Below are 21,860 nucleotides of genomic sequence, written 5' to 3'. Positions count from 1 at the left end.
GCTTCCTGCCCTGCTGGTACCCTGGGACGGGGCTGTGGTAGGAGGAGATGCTCGGCCTTCCGCCCATCCCGTGCTGCAGGCGGGGAGGAACTCAAGGACACCCGGGGCTGGTGGAGGGCTTGGGCTGCCCTGTTCCAGTTCCGGCTGCTCACTGGGATTTCTTTGCAAGCTGCAAGGTGGTGATGGGAGAGGAGAGTGTCTCTGCTCCCCGGCTGCCACACCGGCATGCGCCTTTCCTTTGTGCTCTCCTAGGCTAGTCCTTCGGTGTTGAGCGAGCCGCTGGCAGGAGAGGTCCCCAAGCCCCCGGCGGCTGTTGGGGCAGGTGCTGTGCCCTGTGTCCCAGCCTTGCACAGGGACAGGGTGAGGAGGGGCAGTATCTTTGTCTCTAGCTGGGGTTGATGCTGAGTTTTATGTGGCATGTGCACAGGTATCTCTGCAGCCAGGGAGGTGACAGGCTGCGTGGGGTCTCGCTGCCCCGGTCTGAAGCCTGGGGAGGGTTTTAGGTACCTGTGGGTGCCAAGGCTAGAGTGGCTGTCAGCAACGTAACGGGATTCAACATCATTTTAAATATAACCGAGGCAAAAGGGTTGGGTTCTAGTTAGTTCAGATTGAAATTTGGGGTTCTAGCTTGGGTGACTTACCCTGAAAGACATTTCATTTTAAAATATTATTTAATGCTTACAGAACAGAGTATTTCCTCACGAATGCTGGAGTCTAGTTAGAGAGCAAGAGACATACTGAAAAAAACATCCCACAGTGAATAACTGTGGAATCAACACTGTCCTGGGCTCCCAGCAGGAGAACGTCGTCTGCTGAGCATCTGGATGCTGGTTGTTCATGGAGCGAGTCAGTGGTTTGGCAGAGTGTGGGGTGAGGGTTGGTGAAAATGGGCACCGAGATTTCATGAGAGTCTGAACGCTCACATGTCCCAGACTGAGGCACTCTGATTTCCAAGGGTGGCATGTCCAGATGCTGTGCGTCCTCTCAGACCACTTCTCTGGGTTTCTCCATGGGCTTTCCAAGGTTTCCATCCGAGCAGGTTAGACACATTCAGCTGCCCTGAGGACAAATGCCCTGCTCGGGTGCTGTCCCCGTCAGTAACACATGTGAATCAGGTGCACTTAGATGCAGGTCTTACAGGGTTATGTTTCATACTTGCCCCTCAAAAAGCTTCAGGCTCCTCCCAGGCTTCTTAGGGATAAGAGTGAAAATGTAAATTCTGTGCTGTGGTGCTGTAGTGAAGGAGATGGGGTAATGTTTGACGTGACAAATTACTGTCACATCAGTCCAGGATCCTGGTGTGTGGTCAGGGTGTATCTCCTTGGCTTTCCAAATACCACACGGTTCGAAGAGGCAGGACTGGGAGACCTGCTTCGGGCTTTCATTGTGCTGTGGGTATTCTGCAACAGTCAGAGGAACTGCTGGGGTTCTGCAATGCAGAGGGCATGTTCCAGAGGCAGAACAGGCACTTCCACACACAGGTCCAGGGTATCCCCAAGATATTGGGGTGCTGAGAGTATCAGCAGCTTTGGTTTTTTGCCTTTTCATAACCTGCACCAGCTGGGGCCTGTCTCAACGTGTGTTTTCTTTGCAATGCAGGGTGAGGAAGGCCCTCCCAGTTTGGAGTATATCCAGGCTAAGGACTTGTTCCCCCCGAAAGAGCTTGTGAAGGAGGAAGAGTCACTGCAGGTAAGGAAGTAAGAAAACCGAAACCATCCACTTTGGGATGCGTCAGGCTCGACTCTGGTCGTGTGAAACCTGAGAGCAGTTCTCCAGTCTAGGACGAGGCCGCGGGCTGGCCGGTGCTGTAGGTCACATTTGGACTGGTGGGTCCTTCCGAGTGCATGGAGGCTGCTGACGGCAGTTCTTACGCCCTGGCCCTGCTTCCCAGCCCTGCCAAGATGCTGCAATTTGTATGGCATCGCATCTGCCGCTTGGAGATACGGCTGGAGCATGATGCAATACAGAGCCGTCCTGGGTATTCCCTGTCCTCTGCCTGTGCTGACAGTGAGAAGCTGTGACGCTGCCTGTGTAGCTCTGCATCAGGCAGAGGCTGTCGGGGACAGGTCGAGTATCGGGGCTAGGCTGTGCTCTGTGGAGCCGCAGCATGCAATTGCAATGCCTGATCTGGCCCTAATACACGTTGCTCTTGGCATTTTCCTGCTGCAGAGCTGTTGGAAAGAGAAACCTCCCTATTGTGCCAGCCTCCTGCTGCAAAAGGCCCTCCAAGAGCCCCAGGGACTGTTGCTGCTGTGCAGCAAGGGCAGTGTTCTGAACCGTGGGAGTCAAAGCTCCTGGTGTGTGTTGCTTCCTTTAACGCAGCCCTCTGCTGCCTTGTCCCAGTGCTCGTCAGCCTCCTCCTCTGGCTGGAGCCAGGCTCACGTATGTTCTTGCTGCTGCAACACTTGAGTTTGCTCTGTGGTCGGCATTGTCTTGGTAAGCGGTGCCGATAACAGGCAGGACTGAAATGTGCCGCTGACCTGAAGGAACACACACGGGCTGAGGTGTTGCACGGGGTCAGGGCTGCAGGTCTGCGGCCTTCAGGAGGTGAAGCCCCTGAGACAACTGAGCTGAGACTGCCTGGAGAAAGAGCAGGATCTGCTTTAGTCTTCTGCGTGGAGGACCCTAAAGTTCACCCCTCCCAAAGGGTAATTTGCCTTCAGTAAATTGTTATTCTCTTAATGTAAAGTGAAGCCTCAAAGGGCGCCTTCGGCTTGAGAACAAGCTGTATTCAGGCACCTGTCAGTTTATTCTAGGATTTCCCTCTGTCAGTTCTTGCAGGTTTACGGTCCCCTTTCTAATCTGTCTCCCTTCTGTTGCTGTGTGAAAGAGCCACGTAAGCAGAAGAAACACATGCCAACTAAAAACAGCTCTGGCAAGTGTGCAGAAATAATCTGCAGAAATAGAGTATATTCTCTTAATGTCAAACAATGAACGTTTTTAGAGAGTATTGAGACAAATGCCAGCCTAAGGTAGTTATTTTTGTACAAGTAACTTAAGAAGGGAGAAGTTTTTAATACAATTGTCACTTGCACATGAAGTCTTGAAATCCAGGAAATTCCATTTTTAAGGCAGCGTATACCCAAGCCTCAGAAACAACTCAGAAATAAAGACAAGGTGGTCTGACTTTCACTAATTAGTGTAATGCATTGTTTCACCAGATGCTCTGTCTGGCAGGTAAAGGGCTCTGGCTGAAAAGATAAATCTTTGTGACCTTTTTTGTGCATAATTGGTTACCAAGATCACCTGGTGTCGGTGGCATCCAGGGAACAAGGAGGAGTTTACTTAGCTTAGCAAAAAGAGGCCTGGTGAATTTTAAGCTGTTCTACCACTTTTTTTTTTTTAATACAAGAAAAGTCAAACTTGGCTATCTGCCAAGATTCCCTGTTTAAAAATAGCCATGGCATGTCAGGGCTGATAGAGAAAAACTTGATTATCTGGATTTGAAAAAAAATATTGTAGTACAGGTAAGTTTAATGATGTTTTGTCAGTCATACAAATAACCATATACAGAGATTCCCTTGGAGTCTTGTTAGCAAAAGTTGAGAAAAACTTTGATTTGTTCACTTACGTGGATTGGTACCAGTGGGTCTCGTAGTGCTGCTAAGGCCCCCCTTCATTTAAATGACGCAGCAGCGTCACATATGTGACGCCCTGCCTTGGGGGAGAGCACCCTGATGGTACCAAGCTCTGCCTGGAGATGTGCAGAGCACCCCCCACCTCGTGTCTGAGCAGCGACCCAGTGTGTCTTTTATCGTGCCACTTGCACCAGGGCTGCCTTCACCCCCTCCAAAAAGCAGGGACTGTATGTCCCTCTGCCCCCATGCAACACCCTCTTGGCCAGACACCCACGCTTGGTGCACACAGCATCTGTGGTCACACCTCTTCTCTGCAAGTAACTATCCATCAGGAGGTGCTCAGTGGCTCCTGAGGCTTCCTTGGAAGAAGCTCCATGTCGTGGGGCTGGGCAGCGGGTACCAGTGCTCTTTCACGCTGCTGTCTGCTCTCAGAGGAGGAAGAGCACGTTGCTGTGAATGCTTTCCCGCAGGAGATGCACTGCAGAGGCAGGAGGAAGAGTGGCTCTTGGCATTTATGGTGCGCAAAGTACTCTGCGTGTGTCTTGAATTAGTGATGTCTCCCTTCCAGGTCCCATTCACTGTGTTGCAGGGCGAGGGAGTGGAGTATCTCGGCCATGCAAACGATGCTGTGATCGCCATCTCCAACTACCGGCTTCATATCAAGTTCAAGGATTCTGTGATCAACGTGAGTCTGGATCTGCCCCTTCCTGCTACCTGAACCATAGCCTCTCGCAGTATTTTGTGGGGGGCAGGAGGGGTGATAAGCCATTTCTGCCATCTGTGGGAGCTGTGCCTCTTAAAGGATGCCAAGCCTGATGCTGTCTAGCTACTGCGGGTCCTGCAGTTGCTGTTTTCCTGCTGTGTTTTGGTGTGTGGATGGGCTTTTCCTTTGGATAATAATTAGGTCTGGTCTTGCCATTCTCTTTAAACTCAAATATTAAACATGGCAGTTTAGGGGTAGACTAACATAGACTGTTATGGATAATAATTAGGTCTGGTCTTTGCCATTCTCTTTAAACTCAAATATTAAACATGGCAGTTTTAAGACTGTTAGGGTCTCTTGCAGGCCAGACTTCTCCTACCTGGAGACCAGCAACTGCGAGTCAGGCAGTGGGAGCCTGAGGCTTTCTCCCACTGTCTTGACTTGCCATCTTTTATTGCAGCTTCCTTTTGGCTCAGCCCAGTGCTTGTCTGGATGTGCTTTGAGTCCGTGTCTGGCACCAGGTGGGAGACTACCCAGGGAGAGAGTAGAAATCAGAATAGCAGTTGTTGAAGGAGGCTTTACGCTGGGTCACAAAGCTTCGTAAACCTCAGAATGGATTTGTAGTTTGAACTCCAATGTCATGATTGTTGATAGAGCCATGACTGTGCTGATGGGCCTACGGGCAAGGCTGCTGGCTGTTCTGTGGTATGTTTTGTCACACCCTACATCCGTCCCTCGCAGGTGCCTTTGAGGATGATGGAAAGTGTAGAGTGTCGGGATATGTTCCAGCTTCACATTGTCTGCAAGGACTCCAAAGTGATCAGGTACCCGTTTTATTGCTATGTTGTAGATGCTGCTGCAGGCCGGTTGCCATGATCAGCTCTGGTGTCTCCCTCTGTGCTGCCATTGGAATCGAGCTGTTCATGGCCAAGGTTACTGAGGCTCGGTACTTTGTTCCTGGTTAAGTGGAGCAGAGCTCTCTGTCTCTACATCTTGGCTGGATGGACATAGCCCCTCAGGATGACATGCATTTGGGTTTGCAGGTGCCATTTTTCCACCTTTAAGCAGTGCCAGGAGTGGCTGAAGAGGCTGACTCGAGCCATTGCCCGCCCTGCTAAGCCTGAGGACCTCTTTGCTTTTGCCTACCATGCGTGGTGCTTAGGAGTCTGCGTTGATGAGGAGGATCAGCATGCGCATCTCTGCCGTCCAGGTAAGCTCCTGGCCTGTCCCCCTCCTGCTCTTCCATTCAGAATCACTGCAGTGCATTTTGAACTGTTGCTCATAACTGATGTCTGGCTGTGTCTTAAGCTCTGCTGTAGCCCGAGTTGCTGAGGGGCATCGTGTATCTGGTCTAGAGATCCAGCTGATGGCCAGATGCATCTGGGTAACAAGCACAGCAAAAGGAATAATAGTAATAAGCACAATAAGGATCACTTTGAGCCAGCAATATATAAACAGCTTTTCCCTTTCTCCTTGGGAATGAAGAAAAGATCCCTTACTTTAGTACTGTCATCATGATGCTAGAGGGCTCAAGCAGTCCCTGGATGGTAAATGTCATCAGCTTTGAGGCAGCATAATTAATAGGATCCTCCTGCATCTCTTCTCCAACACCTAGAAATGCCATGACATTCCTGTGGTCAGGGCTGTGGAGATGTCTGGCTCATCCATTCCCGTGGTCAGGGCTGCGGAGATGTCTGGCTCATCCTTACACAGGCTCAATTAGAATCTTTGAAACCGTAACGGGAGCTGTGGTGGTGCCCTCGTGTGGACTGGGAGTTTCCCTTCTCTGGGAACACTTGCAGTTGCTTTGTCTTTAAGCGGCTTCAGCAGGGATAAAAGGGGATTAAAATGCGTGACACACCTGGCTTTAAACTTAAAAATGTGCTGATATTAGAGGAAAGAAGCAGTAGCCTGAGTGAATGTCCACACACAAGTTGGGATGGAGGGATGGGGTTGAATAGTGTTGCTGAAAGAGATACCAGAAAGAAGCTGATAGAAAAAAGGTGAACTACATGTACACCAGTGATTAGGAGATGTTTGCTGTCTTTCCTCTAGAGAAAGTATTATTCTCTAGTAGAAATAAACTTAACCCGTGGAAATTGTTGCCGCAGGATATGGATGAAGAGAAAAGCTTTGCAGTATTTATTTATTAACAACACTTGACACTTGAGCAACAAAGACATCCAGGATTTGTAAGGGGAGGCTAAAACATAGAGCAAACGCTGAGTCAGGCTCTGAGGGAGCAGTCTGGAAGAAGGAACTGCCTGGGGTGGGCGCGCGGTACTCCTCTGCCACGGCGCTCCTGACATCCACGTTGGAAGCCATCTCTGTCAGAGGGCAAAAGTGGATTAAATTAACCCCATTCCCACTCCACGTTGCTGTGGGAAGGCTATTTCCTTGCTCCTCTGTGCCCTGAGACCGAGAGGTGATCCAACTTGACTGAATATGCAGAACCATCCCCGTGAGGGATAAATCTTTTTGGTTTCTGGAGCGAGATCCCCGCTGCCCAGCTGTCCTGCAGCTTCTCTCCAGGCTGTGATCGTTGATGCGGAGCTGCCGTGACCATGTTTACGTGTGGTCAGTTCTGCTTAGCTGGTGAATACCCTGTGCTCTGCTCTTCCAGGAGACCACGTGAGGTACCGATTTGAGATGGAGCTGGTGCGGATGGGCTTTGACTTGCAGAACGTCTGGCGTGTCTCTGACATCAACAACAATTACAAGTGAGTGTTTTGCTGCCAGGCTCTCTCCTCTCCCCTTACCTCCCTCCCTTTGCAGTCCCCATGCAGAGCAGTGGATGAGTCAGCCTCCAGCTCGCCCTCCTTCCAGGCCTTGATAACCCTCAGGCAGATCAGCATATGGGCCAGATTCCCTTCCTTTCTGCCTTTCACATCATAGAATTAAAGAAGGAATACAGCCCAAACATCAGAGCTAGCAGCAGCTGTAAATCCCGATGCGGGTAGTTTGTAATGTGGCAGCCATAGTTCATCCTTGAAGACATTCCAGAGTCTTGGAAGAACTGTCCATCATAGGGTTGCTTTTCTGGTCCATCCTTCTCTCTAAAACACTTGCGCTGCTTGAAAAGAAAAATACAAGGTTTTCGTAAAGTTGGGTGAAATTCGGCTCCGTTGAGAAACGGGAGCGAGCCAGTGGAAGGCTGTTGGGATGCTCCGAAGCCTGGGGAATGAGCATGGCTTGTTCAGTCTGGTGCAGAAGGGGCCAAAGGGTGATCTGCTTCCAGCCTGCAGCTGCGAGAAGGGCAGCTACAAAGCTGGTGGGGTGAAGCTCTCCCAACAGTGGCAGATGACCGCACAAGGGGCAGCGGCTGTAAGGTCTCAGCCAGTAAAGGCGACCCCATCACCTGCTATCAAACGGTTCCAGGACACCCGTTTCTTGTGGAGACCATGTGAAGCTTCGGGCACGCTGGCCTGGGAAATCATGGTGGAGTTTTGCAGTTTGCTGCCTGTTTTTTTCTCCCTTTGTTAAGCATCCAGGGAGTAAGCACTAGTTTTGGGGTTTGACTTGCGGTTTCTGCTTGGCCGTACTGACCACATCGTTGCTTTTGGACTGTTAGTAGGACTTCGGCATTTATGCAGTTTCTCCAAACACGTCAAATAAAAATTGTGTTCCTGAACTGCTCGGTCTCGGAGTGCACAGCCTGCAGGTCCCTGCCCTAGGCAGAGTCTCTGCATGTCCTAGAGAGCAGTCAGGCTTTCTCCCCTGCTAGAGTTTTGGGATGTGGTTCCCTTATTTAGATTGACCACCTGTGCTTCACCTCCTGGCCAGTAACACAGCAAGTAGCCAACTTCTCTAAAGACAAATGTTTTATTTCCAACCGGACCAGGGAAGAAAAAACTTGAAACAAACCTCAGCAAGCTGGATGCAGGCCTGTCTTTGCTTCCCTCCATCTGCTGAGTTCCTACCTCAGGAACTCAGATGGGGATCCTGGCAGGTCGCAGCTTCCTGCAGATGTCCTGAGATCTCCAAAGTGGTGTAATTTGTGCAACTTGGAAACTGGTTCTCTTGTTGCTTCGGGGAGCGTGTTCTTAAATCCTGCCTTGGCTTTTGATCACTACCACCTGCCTCTGCTCAGAGGAATCAGGTTACTTTTTAACTGTGCATAGTCCTGTTATCTTTTATTTGCCAGTGTTGGCTAGAGACAGGATACTCCAAGGTAATGGCTCTTTCAGGACTGCTCCGAGGTGTCCTTCTCTGGAAACGATTACCTTCTTCCTGGCGACAGCCATCGTAAAACTGGAGCAACACAAGCATATCATAACCACACCTTTGGTCCTGATAAAGTCCACTATTTCAGCATGCGATGATAATGCAACTATTGCGTGATCTCCGCATGGCACTCGCATCTTCACCGATCTCCATGCCCAGAGAAGTGGGCACGTCCTGGCATTCCCCACGGGATGCACCCACGCTGCCCAGGAGGGGTTGTGTCCTATCAGCCTTAACGCCGGTGGGTTTGGTGCATGTGTAGTTCCTTCCAAAGGGAAGAAAACCCATTCACCTTTCCCTCAGTGCTGATGCTGTCTCAGCTGGTGTTTCCTCCTTGTTTCTGTGAGTGCTCTTGATTCTTATTTTGTTACAGTTCTCTACAAATTGTAATACTATTCCTTCGCTTTCATTGGAAGATGATAATTAGTGTTCTTGCTCGTTATTTGCCACGTGAACGAGTAGACAGTCTCCAAGGACCGCTAGCGGTAAGGTGTGTTTGTGCATTCAGCGAGGAAGATCTCTTGCTGTCACCTCCGTGGTAGGAAGAGGCTTTGTCGACCCTTGTCTGTAGGCGTGGCTTGTGCAGATTCACGCGTTTGTATTGTTACAGCCACCTTTTTTGGGACTGAACCTCCCGGTTCGTCCTGTGTTCTGGGTCAGTGTGGTCCCAGGGGTGTCTCGAGCCACGCCGTGACCCACGTTGCTTGGCTGTTGGTTGAGCATGTTGCACAACGTGGGGACAAGCACGGTTCCCCTTAAGACTCCCTTTGTTGTGAAAAATGACCATTTCAAGTTCTATACTACTTTCTATCTCCTCAAGAGTTAGTGTTTGGTTAAGAGGAGCTTCCTTCAAGTCTTCGGTGAGCCTGCTATTAAAAAAAAAAAACCCAACACACACATTTCGGATAAAACCCTTCTGAAAATCCAAACAGACTCTCAGCCAGGCGAGCTGTATCTGCCTGTTCAGCAATGTGTCCAGCAGACGACACGTGTGAGCTGCAACCTCCCTCCACCGAAGCTGTGTTGACCCTCCTCAAGTCACCGTATTTACCCTGGCACCGGCTGTGACCGCCAGTCGCTTTGTACAGGAGTCAGACTCCCGTGGTTTGCCCCAGAGGCCTTTTTACAGGATTGATGGCGTTTGCCACCTTCCCTCCCTCTGGTACCCAGATGCAAGCAGTGGCTTACACGTCTCAGTTAGTCCGTCACACAGGGTGCACGCTGGGGTTGCTGCAGAAATCTTGAGCGTTATGCTGGTGATTGGTTACCCCTCGTTCCTAGCAGGTTCTTCTGGAACTTCCCCTGCTGAAGTGTCCGCCTTAATCTCTTCCTGTGCCTTGTCCCTTGTAAAACAGGGTTAGGTCTGGCAACCCCTCTGGCCTCTTCCGCTGAACACCAGGGTGATTAGTTTTGATTTCCTGCTGTCATCCTCCTGATCCGTTAGACCTTCCGTTTCGGTAGCAGGCTGGTACCTCCAAGACGTTTGAAAAAGGTCTTCAGAGTTGTAATCTTTTAACATTTCTCAAAATGTCTCTCATTTTTCCTCTTTTTTTTTTTTTCTTTAATTCAGGTGCACATTTGGTTTCTCATGTCCTTGAATGATGTCCTTTTATTTCCCAAATCCTCTTTTGTTCACTGTTTAGCTCTGCCAGCTCTTTCTGATCTTCTTGATCCCTTTTATATCACCACTGAACAGCACGTTTAAATAACCATTATCTTGTCTGCAAGCTCCTCCTCACCCCACCTTTTCTGAAACTGGTGGTTTCTTCTTGTGGGAGGCTTGTCCCCTCTAACAGTATTGTTGAGTTGTACTGTGGTGAATACTGTAACGAGGTGACTTTGGTTACGCTGTTTGGGAGCAGCTTAGGACCAAAGGAAGAGCTAGGTGCCTCTGTATTCTCTGCCTGGTAGCACCAAGAGGCAGCTGACCAGGTATAAAAATGCCTCCTGTGTCTCGTGCATTATCCTGTCACTTTAAGTGTTTGATGTGGAAGCAGCACAAGTCTCCTGTTGGAATTTCTGCCCTCGCAGCCTTCCTGAATCTCTCCCGTGGATGTCATTAACAGTCGCTCCGGTGATCGGTAGCGTAGCCTCAGTGTTACCCTGTTTCTCTTTAGGCGTGGGATGTTAGTCCATGCCCGTTCTGCATCGCTCATCAATGCTGGTAACTCTTAGCCTCACGCTTTTACCTTCCCGTTTTCCTGGAACATACCTCCCTTTGCTCACTAGCTCCGGTCTTTCTGCAAAGCTTGTGCTCTGAAGTTTAAGGTACTGCTAATAATTTTCCTTGTATTGAGTTTGTAAGATGCTGCTAAGCCAACATACTCATTTATCCTGGCTGTTCAGTTCCTCTGCTTCTAGAATTTTAGCCTAGAAGCACAGGTCTGCTTGTCTTGACCTCATTGCCTGGTTTTATGGGCCCTGCTTAAATTTGGCTTAACTTCTTGAGGCTGTCCTATTTCCTATCTGAATTTTATTGAATTCTGTCTTACTTTTTTCTAAGGGTACAGAGTTTTAGTGTGTTAACTCTTAGATATGCTCCTGAGCCTTTCCTCTACTGACTCTCCACAATTTTTCGTTTAAGACATCTCCTGTAATGTTTTATCCGAAGTGCCAGGGAACTGATTGTTTTCCTTTCGATGAAATCCGTATGGGTTCTTCCCCGTTCTTCTCGTATGGACTCAGCTATTCCAAAAGTTCCTCCAGATCCTAATAGGTGCCAACCCTCTCCTGCATACCTTTATTCTCAGTCACGCTTCAATGCTTCTCTAATTTCCTGACCAATTTTACACATGGAATCTGAGGCATTTCAGAGCTGGCCAAGCCTAGGCAACCTACCACAGATGTCTTCAGCTTCTTACCTGACAGCTTTGATTTTTTGCTTCCTGGATTCCTCTTCTGCACCCTGTTGTTTTTATCCCATAGTCCGACCTTGCCTTCTGCCTGGGGCTTCCTGGGAAGCTGTCTAGACGCTGTGTGAAGTGCCATCTTATCACGTGGCAGGCAGCCCCTCGCTAGCATCACAAACTAAATAATACCAAGCGCTGTATCGTGCCTGTCACCATCAGCAGGGGTAGCCTGGGCCCAGGGGAACACCAGGCCACCCTCTGGAGCTTACCTGCTGGGATAGCTTCACCCCTGTTTCCCATCTGCTCTGAAACATTCCTTCTAAATGATGTGGGTTATAGCCTGGAGCTAGAGCTGCTCTTTGACGTCCCTTGCTTTGTCTGCCTGAGCTGCTGGAGCTCAGCTGGTCCAGCACCCAGGCAGCGCTTTGCCTCTGAAGCACTCAACCTGATCTGCGAGCGGCAGGGGCAGGGTAGTACCTGCAGTAACCAGGATGCCTGTTTTCTGCAAGGCAGAACGTGGCAGATCATCATTTACCAGAAGCTCTGTATGTTTCTGGGTTTGTGCGTGCTGTAAGAAAACCAAAACTCCATGTAAATTAAGGACTGTTCCCCTAAAGCCTCATGAATTCTTAAATCCAGAGGATGTTCCACCTTGGGAAATACGGGGGTATTTAGTATGGGCCAGGAGGTAAGGCCTGAGATGCAAGGAGGTTGTCTTCTCTCAGCTCATGTCTGACAGCAGTTTTGGGGTCACTTTTCCCACGTTGAGATTACTGAGACAGATATGGAGAGGAAGAGCCACGTCCTGCATGCTGAGTCTGGGGAAACGTGAGCTGCTCCTGTCTCCTCTCTGCACAGCTTCTTTGGGGCAGATTTTTGACTGCCAAGTCCTTATCTTGCCTTTGTGCGTTCTTTTTTCCAGGCTTTGTTCCAGTTATCCCCAGAAGCTGCTGGTCCCTGTCTGGATCACCGACAAAGAGCTAGAGAACGTGGCTTCGTTTAGGTCTTGGAAAAGGATCCCTGTGGTGGTGTACAGGTAAACACAAATGAAACCATTTGCTCTCCCCTAAATCCACACCAGCTGCCCTTTCCAGGTCTGGCAAGGCGTCGTGAAGCCAGGTTAGCAGAGCAGGCAGTCGGGGCTGTGGAGTGAGGGCTGACAGCGATACCTGCATCCTGACCCTCACACTGCGTATTCCTTTCACCTCCTACCTGAAAAGCTGCCACTCTCGGGAGCCACGCTCCCTGCACAGACACCAGCCTCTGGTGGCGCTCACTCTGCGGTGGTACCGCAGGGTCTTCTCTGGAAGGGAGAAACAGTGTTCCAGTAACTGTTGCTTCTTTCCTGTTAGAAAGGAAGGTGCGACTTCCCTCCTGCAGGAAGTGCGGCAAGAGCACTGTCAAACTGAGCTTCTTGGAGTTCCAGAGCTCTTTTGCAGATGGGCACGTGCCTGGCTGCCACTTTCAGAAGTTTTTGCCCAAAATGAGCCTGCTGTGTGGCCCAGCTAGGCATTCAGGCCTGGGCATACCTTTTAATACCCAAGTGCGAATCAGTTCGGGTTTGACCGAATTCTTAGAGTTTGAGAACATTTCAATAACAGAATGAATGTTTGCACGTGGCTGAACTTTACAGATTCAGTAGCAGGTAATACACAGAGTGCTTATTCCCCGGTCAGCCTTCCAAAAATAATCCCTACAGGGGGGATGCGGGAGCCTGGACGGTAAATAGAGCGGGGCTTTTCAGGTAGGGGGGTGGTCTCCCATCAAAAGTCCCTGCTAGCAGGCTGGCTGACCCAACAGGAGACTGGCCGACTAGGTGCACCCAGGCAGTGCACGTACCGTAACCTCCATTACGGTTTCCAGCCTTAGATCCTGTGTTAGCAATTACTAAATCCAAATATAAAAAGCTTTGAGAATACCAGAGCTGCCACAGCAAAGGACAGCACTGGGAAGAATGAAAACCAGGAAACGCACCCAGTGAATTCTACGCGTACCGTAACTACATCTTCGTGTTACGTGGTTTGCTATGAGATCCTGGCAAAACACAGTGTATTGCTTCTAGAAGAACCAAGTCCTGCAGCAGATTAATAACAAGCGCTGCTGATCGGATGGAGCCTTTCCCTCTTTGTAGCCAAGTCAGCTAAGAAGTTAATTGCATTTGTGATTACTTTTGCTAAAAATGGCCTGGCGCTGGAGACTGTCCCAGTGTGCCTTCCCACCCGAGGGCAAAGCTGGGTCTTTTGCTACTCTGACAATCATTTTGTTCCTCACTTTGTACCATTGCTGTAGATGGTACCCAGTAATTTGCAAGCTGAGCTGCAACCCTTTGCAGCCTGGGATCAGGCTGGAGGATGCTGACAAGGGACGTTACAAGGTGGGACAAGTGCTTGCCCATAGCTGTATCTCATTTCTGTGTACCCTTTAGCCTTTGCCCTGAAGTCTTTTGGCCAGGAGGGTCTGTGAGACTGTGGCTGCTTCTGGAGTTCCTTGTGCTGTAATGGAAGGGGAAGGAAAGAAAAGAAAAGCCTCGCGCTCAGTTCCTCCTCCTCATCCGCTGTTCAGGAGGGTGGACAAGTGGGCTTGGGTGTGTGTGTCCCATAACCACGTGCTGTCTGGGAGGCCTTAGAGCTTTTGGAGAACAAGGCTGAATTCATCAGGTCACGGTCAGATCTGTAAAACGTGACACCAAAGGTACCACATTACCAGTTTTCTTACAAAAAGTATAATTTAGCTGTTAAGCAAAAAATCAGGTCTCCATCTCCGAGGCCTCAGTGGAGATGCGCGAGGCTGCAGGCACAATTCGCTTTAAAAACAGCGCCAAGGATGCAATTAATTATTTAGCTGACTGCAGAGGCAGACGGGCACTGTGTGCCCACCGCTCCTCCGTATCGCTCTGTCTGCACAGCCACCTTCAGGAGACCTTGGGACCCTGTGAGCGAGCGAGCTCCTCGCTGGCGCTCAGCATCGCCTTTGCCTGTGCTTGTGCTGCCGTGGCTGTCAGGGAAGCTGTGGGCGAACAGCGGACGCTGCTCCAGCTCCGGGGCCGAGCGCTCGGTGCCAAGCTTCCAGATCACACTGGAATGAGCCAGGAGCTTAACCCTGGAGACTTGTGAAAGAAAAGCACTTGCATCTCGGCCTATCTCAGCTGGGAACCGTGAGGTGACAGCTCTGTAAACCCTCTTTCAGCCCGTTCGTGTGCTTTAAGCTAAGCTGCGGGACTTGGCGTTGTGTCTCTTGAAAGTCGCTCCCTCCAGGCCATCCCCTGCCCAGCCGTTGCTGCAGTGCTGAGGTTACTTAAGTCAACGCCACTCTGCGGCAGTGTTTGTAGCGTTGCGTGAAGCAGGCTGCCACTGACGTTAGGTGGCCTACACAGCTAAACTCCTCTCTCCGCGCCCCAGAGCGGTGCCATCGCGTCCAAACAGCCTGTTGGGAACCAGCCCCTGGCACAGCACCTGCGTTTCCCAAAAGCATGCTCAGGCACTGTCTGGGGAAGTGCTGGTTGGTGCAGGCCGAAAACTCTGGCTGTGCTAACAAACCAGCTGGGATGATCACGGGCTGCTGCTTAAACCACGCCTTGGCCCCGTTTCAGGTACTAGAGTAAACAGAGCCTTTGCTGCTCTCTATTCGCCATCCTTCAGTGATCCGGAAGGCAGGAATAGATCTCCTAGGAGTGACGGCTCTGTAGGTCACCTTGCAAAACAAGACAGAGGAGGGCACTGGAAGAAGAATCCTCACAGTATTTTGAGCTGAACATGTCTTCAGTTTGAAGTTTTCATCAGTATTACCTGTGAGATGTCATCGTTATTAATGCATTTTCTGCATTTATTGATAAGCTGCCTCAGGAGAATAAGGGGACCTTGTTTTGAGAAGCAAACCCATCCCTGCAGACTGCAGCAGCCGCTGGTGAGGTACCCTGCCTGCACCGCCCTTAGGCGTTCAAGGCCTCGACCTGTTTTCTTGGAGCGCTGCCTTGCAGCCAGCAGCACGGACAGGCACTGTCGTCCTCTGAGGACGAGCAGAGCCCTGCACGGGGGGGTGACAGGAGAGAGATGCCTTCAGGGGTGCTTCTGCTAGCCCTCAGTGGCAGCTCAGCAGCCCGGGAGGGATGGATTGAGGCCTGTGCTTTAGGGTCTAGACCATTATGTCCCCTACTTTGCCACCAACACAGCGGTTTCGGGGGTGTCGACCCTACCAGTAATGACAATAAAATACTCGGATGGCGTTGGTCAGGAGCTTTATCTACACCTGTGTTCTCGCTCCAGCTCATCTTCAGAGAGGTGCTGCGTGAGGGATGGGGGGCAAGGACTGTGGTGAAGAATCGCGGTGTGGGGCTCTCCAGTTTGTTTCCTGTCTCCACGAAGGGGCAGGCACCAGGGATAGCGTCTCAGGGAGGTGTATCAGACAGGACAGGCACGCCTTTGTTCTTTCCTGGTGCATCTTGGGAGCAGCTGGTACCTTCGATTCCCTGCAGTGGCTGTTCAGAAGGCGATTTTGCTTCGCAGTCAGGTGGTAGGCCAACCTTCCGCAAATTGAATGTAGTTTAGAACCGGTTTATACTCCCACGTTGGACTGTGGCGGTGAGTCCGCGGTCTGTCGTGACTGCCCTCCAAAAAATGCTGCTTGTTTTCCGTAAACTTAGGGTCTGACCGTTCCAGTACTCGTCTGTGTTTTGAGGAAAAATAAGACTACCCTTCCAAACTCCCTTGTTATGTCATTCGTGACCTTTCATGCCTCTCATCCGTTCTTGTCCTTCTCCCCTGGTGGGAATTGTTTCCTACTTTAGCTGTCCCTATAGCAAAGCTGCTCTTCTACCTCTGACTGTCCTTGCCACCCTTCCCTGGAGGTCTGAGGACTTCATTACCCTTTTTGAGACAGATTGGTGAGAAATCCGTGTCATTCGGAAGATGCGTAAGATGTGGCACCATCGTCTTCTCTGTCTTACGCTTTTTCCAGAGAGCTGCTAGCACTTTCTTAACCTTTTTGTTTCTCTTGAGCTGAGGCTTTTTGAGAGCTCCACAGTGACCTCAGAGTCCTTGAGATCTGGCAGCTGGTTTGTACCCAACTGCTCCCTGTCGACAGCTGGAGTTACATTTTCATCACCTGTAAATGCTTTTCATTTGTTAATACTAAATTTCATACTCTGTTTTTATCACCCCGTATCATGAGATCCTTTGCAACTTCTTCCAGACAGCCACAGACCCTTCTGGACAATTCTGTGTCGCCAGCAGCTTTGTCACCTCATTGTCCATTCCTCTTCTGGCCCGTTTGTGACTGACTCGATGAGTGCGTTCATGCAAAAAATGAACGTTTCTTCCTACTTTGGGGCCTTCAATAAGCAACAGCCAGAGCAGGGTTCACATTTTAGGGGTTAATAAACAGCAGCTCGGGCTGCCACACTTCCACGGGCACAGGCTGTTCCCATGGCTCTTTTTACAGCTGAGGGGGGTCTTTTTACAAGGGCAGAGAGTGACAGGACAAGGGGTAATGGGTTTAAATTGAAAATGGGGAGGTTTAGATTGGATATCAGGAAGAAATTCTTCCTGGAGAGGGTGGTGAGGCACTGGGCCAGGTTGCCCAGAGAAGCTGTGGATGCCCCATCCCTGGAAGTGTCCAAGGCCAGGCTGGATGAGGCTTGGAGCAACCTGGTCTAGTGGAAGGTGTCCCTGCCCATGGCAGGGGGGTTGGGACTAGATGGTCTTTAAGGTCCCTTCCATCCCAAACCATTCTGTGATTCTAAGACCTGCAGACTCGTTTGCCAGCCATTCCAGCTCCTTTAGCCACTCCTGTGCTACTCACAACCATCTGTTCCTCACCGCTGTGATGTGTGACAGCCTCCTCCATGTAACACTGCTTTTCTTACAGATCATGGTTATTTGAAATGCCCTGCCCTGCTTCACTGGTTGAATTCAAAAGTAAACGCAGCAGATACAGCAGTGAGGAGGGTTGCACGGGTGCTGGCTGTAGGTGGAGTTTGCTGGGGTTGTTCCTCACCTTTTTGGGTGCGTCATCAGGCTCTCTCTTCCTTTGCAGGCACGTGCGCAACGGGGCAGTGATTGCACGCTGCAGCCAGCCGGAAATCAGCTGGTGGGGCTGGCGAAATGCTGACGATGAGTATCTTGTGACATCTATTGCCAAAGCCTGTGCCTTGAACCCTGGAGTAAAGGTGTCCGGCGGCGTGCTGCACAACGGGAGCAGCGACGGCAGTGAGGCCTGCGATGCCGACTTCGGTGAGACTCTCCTAAAAGTGTGAATTCTTTAGTGCTTCCTGCACCTCTGCGTGGCTCCCAATGCAAGGTTTAATCCTGATATCCAGATGGATAATCTGGGCCCCTCACACCTTCACTGTGGTGTGTGAGGTAGGGTCTGGGTTCATTCATGGCCAGCGACGGGCGGCACTGGGGGCCTGGTGTAGGAGGGAGCGAGGTGCCGGGAACCCAGCCCATGCTGTCTTTGCAGACTCATCCCTGACCGCATGCTCGGGTGTGGAGAACGCAGGAACTCCTCAGAAGCTGCTGATTCTTGATGCCAGGTCCTACACTGCAGCTGTGGCCAACAGAGCGAAGGGAGGCGGCTGCGAATGTGAAGGTACAGAGGGATAGGCACATCCCAGAACGTCTTCCTCTTGGATCTGCTTTGTCGAGCACATCCTAGAGCGTAGTCGGGGGGTTGGGTACTCGGTCTCTGGGAGCACGTTCCCCTTCTCCTGCAAAGTCCATTATTCCAGATGTATCACTGCTGGCCCACGAGGTGTTTGTAGAACAACCGCCCACCTGGAGACCAGAAATGGTGCTGTGAGGGGTCAGCTAAACAAGCGTAGGCAATGGCAGCAGCTCTCTGAAAGTCTGTGTCTCTGTTGTGTTCAGAGTATTACCCAAACTGTGAAGTCGTCTTCATGGGCATGGCCAACATCCACTCCATCCGGAACAGTTTCCAGTACCTGCGTGCCGTCTGCAGTCAGGTGCCAGACCCCAGCAAGTAAGTGACTTCTCTCTAGCTGGGTTTGCAATTAACACCTATCTGTTAATTTCCTGAGTTATCTTTTTCCTCCCTTATCCTTTTTCCTATCCCAGGTTTCAACCTTAGAAAAGGAAAGCGCTGACAGTGCTTGAACGCTGCTTATTTTGATCCCTCCTGATCCAGAAGGGATTGCAGCGCTGCCTCGGTGTCACCTGGTTGTGTGTCTCCTCTGAGGGTTTCTAAAATGCAGCTGTATCTGGGAAAAATTGATATTAGGGGTTGGAATCTTTGCTCTTACTCCCAGGCTGGCTGCTCCTCTTGAATGCGTTTTGGAAAAGACTGATTTTCATTGAGGACTTCAAAAAGACTTGGGTTAAAATATGTATATATATGTTTAGGGTTTTTTTTACTGGAGGCCTAAACAACCATTTTCTTGCCTTTTTCCCACCGTCTAGCTGGCTTTCGGCCCTGGAGAGTACCAAGTGGCTGCAACACCTTTCTGTCATGCTGAAGGCGGCAGTGCTGGTCTCCAGCGCGGTTGACAGAGAAGGGCGTCCAGTGCTGGTCCACTGCTCAGATGGCTGGGACAGGACCCCGCAGATCGTAGCGCTGGCGAAAATTCTTCTGGACCCCTACTACAGGACCATGGAGGTACGAGTTGTGCTATGCTGCTGGTTCATGTCTGGCAGAAGGCAGCTTTTCCCTCAGAGCCACCGGAGAAGGGAGCAGGGTCACGTTTGGCACTAAGCTTAGCGGCGTTTCAGAGCTGCTGTTGTGGGCGTTGGGTTTTTCCATGGTCTCTTCCTGCCTGTGGTGGGTGAAGCGTACCTCGCTCTGCCCGGCTTGGTGAAGCACGGCGGTAAATAACCTCTTGTGTTCGAGGTTGGGCTGCTTCCCTGCTCTTAATTGTGCATATTCTCCAGGCTGTTGGTTGTGTAGAAACAACGTTTGGAAACTGGCATTCAGGTACCTTTGCTCCCAAACCAAGCACCGGTGCAGCCTCCTTTCCAGCCCTTCAGAAGTCCTGGTTTGCCTGGCACTGCTGGATGAGGCCTTGTCCTGCCCCTTGCCTACAGCAAAGTGTCTGCAGCTAGTTGGTGTGGTTTTTTGTTCACAGGGCTTTCAGGTGCTTGTTGAATCAGACTGGCTGGATTTTGGTCACAAGTTTGGTGATCGCTGCGGTCACCAGGAGAAGGTGGAAGACCAGAACGAGCAGTGCCCAGTTTTTCTCCAGTGGCTGGATGCTGTTCATCAGCTTCTGAAGCAATTCCCTTGCCTCTTTGAATTTAATGAAGCTTTTCTGGTAAGAGATACACGTGAAAACAGCTCTTTCTCCCTTGCCGGGTGTGAGCAGAGGGAAGGCTGTGATATTTGACAGTGTTGTAGTGGAAAGGAAACTGAAAACTGGATTCTTTAACCGCAGCAGCCAGCATTCCTGGCCTGACTTTGCTGTGTAGGCCCTCCCCTGCCCCTCAGCTCCCTGCCGCTGCCTTCTGCTCTGGGTGGGTGCTGGCGTACCTCGCAGACCACACAGTGACGGCGGGGTTCTGTGCTTGGGTTTGTTGGGATCGGTTCCCCGCCAGGTCCCTTCCCAGCGCTGTGACTTCAGATGCCATCAGCAGCGCTGATTTGCGTATCGTGGAGCAAGATGAGTCTGAAACATTTAAAAAAAAAGTTAGGGAAGCGCTAGGTGTTGATCTGTTTTATCAAAAGCCATGGGTTAGGGTTATGGAGGGGTGAGTGTGGTATCAGTGGACTGTTGCTTTCACTTGAAAGTGGTTCCTGTTGCTGTCCCCTTCGGGTGGGACAGCGGTGGGGCCGTTGGCTGGGCGGGGAGTGCGTGTGCTGTCCCGGCGGAGTGGAAGGCGATTCCCGGGTAGGCAGGAGACACAGTTTCCATATGGGCCTGGCAATCGCTTCCCTTCTGCTGCTGCAGGTGAAGCTGGTGCAGCACACGTATTCCTGCCTCTACGGGACCTTCCTGGGGAACAGCCCCTGCGAGCGAGAGATGCACAACATCTACAAGCGGACCTGCTCCGTGTGGTCCCTCCTGCGGGCTGGCAATAAGAACTTCCACAATCTCCTCTACATGCCAGGGTCTGAGCAGGTCAGTAGAGCTCCTGGCCCAGCTTTCCAGGCTCTCTGCCTGCTGGGGACTGCGTGGGGAGAGACTGAAGGGGTTTCCTTTTGCATCCATCTCTGACCGTAAGCGGTTGTTGCAGGTGCTGCATCCCGTGTGCCACGTGCGAGCGCTGCACGTCTGGACCGCGGTCTATCTCCCAGCTTCCTCGCCGCATCCTCTGGGACAGGATGATATGGACATTTACCTGCCCCCTGGATCGCAGAGCCAGGAGTTCAGCGGCAGGTGTTTGGACAGGTAGGAGCCTAGATCCCCAGTCCCAGCCTGCCTTCTGCCCGCAGTCCTCCTTTCCCTCCCTGCTCATTGCAGTTCCTCCGTTTTACCTCCTGTTCTCATCCTGCCTGTGGAGAGCAAGGGCTCTGTAGCACTGTCCCAGCCACGTGCAGGGGGGTGTGTACAGCTCCCCGCTGCACCTGAAAAGGCCGACTGCTGCACCAGCCCTCCCCACGATCTGTAATTGGGAACCTTGCCCTCCCCTCCCCTCGGTTTTGGCTGAAATGAGGGGAGTTTCAGGAGTTTTGTTGTGACCTTTGCTTTGCTTTTGGGTTCTAGATTACCAAAGACAAGATCTATGGATGACCTGCTCTCCGCCTGTTTTTTTCCGCCTGCGACTCCAGCAGCCCGCTGACCCGCACGTCTAGCGATCCCAACCTGAATAACCACTGTCAGGAAGTGCGGGTGGGCCTGGAAGCGCGGCACGCCGCTGCCGAGGGAGCCGAGCCGCACCTGGGCGAAGGCGGCGTGGTGGCGGGAGGAGAGACGCGGCAGGAGGAGGAGCGAGAGGAGAGCGCTCGGAGCAGCCGTGCTGAGCACGGAGGGCAGAGCAAGCAACTGAGCGGCTGGGCTTCTGTGCCAGCAAGCAGCGCCCCTCTGGGGGCAGAAAAGGGAGATGGAACATACACGGAGGAACTGGATGGCACGTGTCCAGCTCCCAGTCCTTCCAGAGAGGAAAATGTTGACAGGGTTCCCAGCAGTTCTGGAAAGCAGTTAGAAACGGGTCCCCAGGAACCTTTGAAGGCTGCTGACGTGGTGTCTGACGGAGGAGGCTGCCTCAGGAGAAACGCCACCTGCCAAGATGTTCCCAGCCAGGAGTCCCTGGCACCGAGCGCCCCTCGTCAGGTCATCCCAGGCCCTGCCCCGGGCATCCGCTGCCCGGATGAAGACAATGGCAAAGGCGATGCTGGAAGGAGCGTGCCCGGCGAGGAGCCTGGCCGGCTGGGGAGAATCCCGCTAGAGCAGTGGCGCAAGCCCATTTCCCAGAGCCAAAGCAGCGAGTTCTCCTTCCTGGGGTCTAACTGGGACAGTTTTCAAGGAATGGTGACATCGCTCCCCAATGGGGAGGCTGCACCCAGACACCTCCTCTCCTACGGCTGCTGCAGCAAGAGGCCGAGCAGCAGACCGCTGCGGGT

General features: G+C 51.5%; 1 protein-coding gene across 1 annotated transcript in view; it reads left to right on the top strand.

The window, feature by feature from the left end:
• Positions 1–252: 252 nt before the first annotated feature.
• MTMR4 (myotubularin related protein 4) overlaps positions 253–21,860 on the top strand; it is a gene marked incomplete at its 5' end in the record, with an annotated part of 23,730 nt that continues 2,122 nt past the window's right edge. The window contains 16 exon segments of the mRNA XM_010147839.1: positions 253–360; positions 1,600–1,689; positions 4,147–4,263; positions 5,023–5,105; positions 5,325–5,491; positions 6,905–7,001; positions 12,277–12,390; positions 17,385–17,581; positions 17,811–17,939; positions 18,218–18,329; positions 18,767–18,962; positions 19,429–19,614; positions 20,248–20,418; positions 20,534–20,688; positions 21,004–21,049; positions 21,052–21,858. Coding sequence (XP_010146141.1) covers positions 253–360; positions 1,600–1,689; positions 4,147–4,263; positions 5,023–5,105; positions 5,325–5,491; positions 6,905–7,001; positions 12,277–12,390; positions 17,385–17,581; positions 17,811–17,939; positions 18,218–18,329; positions 18,767–18,962; positions 19,429–19,614; positions 20,248–20,418; positions 20,534–20,688; positions 21,004–21,049; positions 21,052–21,858 — 2,775 coding nt within the window.

This window comes from Eurypyga helias, unplaced genomic scaffold (assembly GCF_000690775.1).
Source record: "Eurypyga helias isolate BGI_N326 unplaced genomic scaffold, ASM69077v1 scaffold33532, whole genome shotgun sequence".
Lineage (NCBI taxonomy): Eukaryota > Metazoa > Chordata > Aves > Eurypygiformes > Eurypygidae > Eurypyga > Eurypyga helias.
Note: the sequence above shows the minus strand (reverse complement) of the source record. Positions and strands in the feature narration are given on the sequence as shown.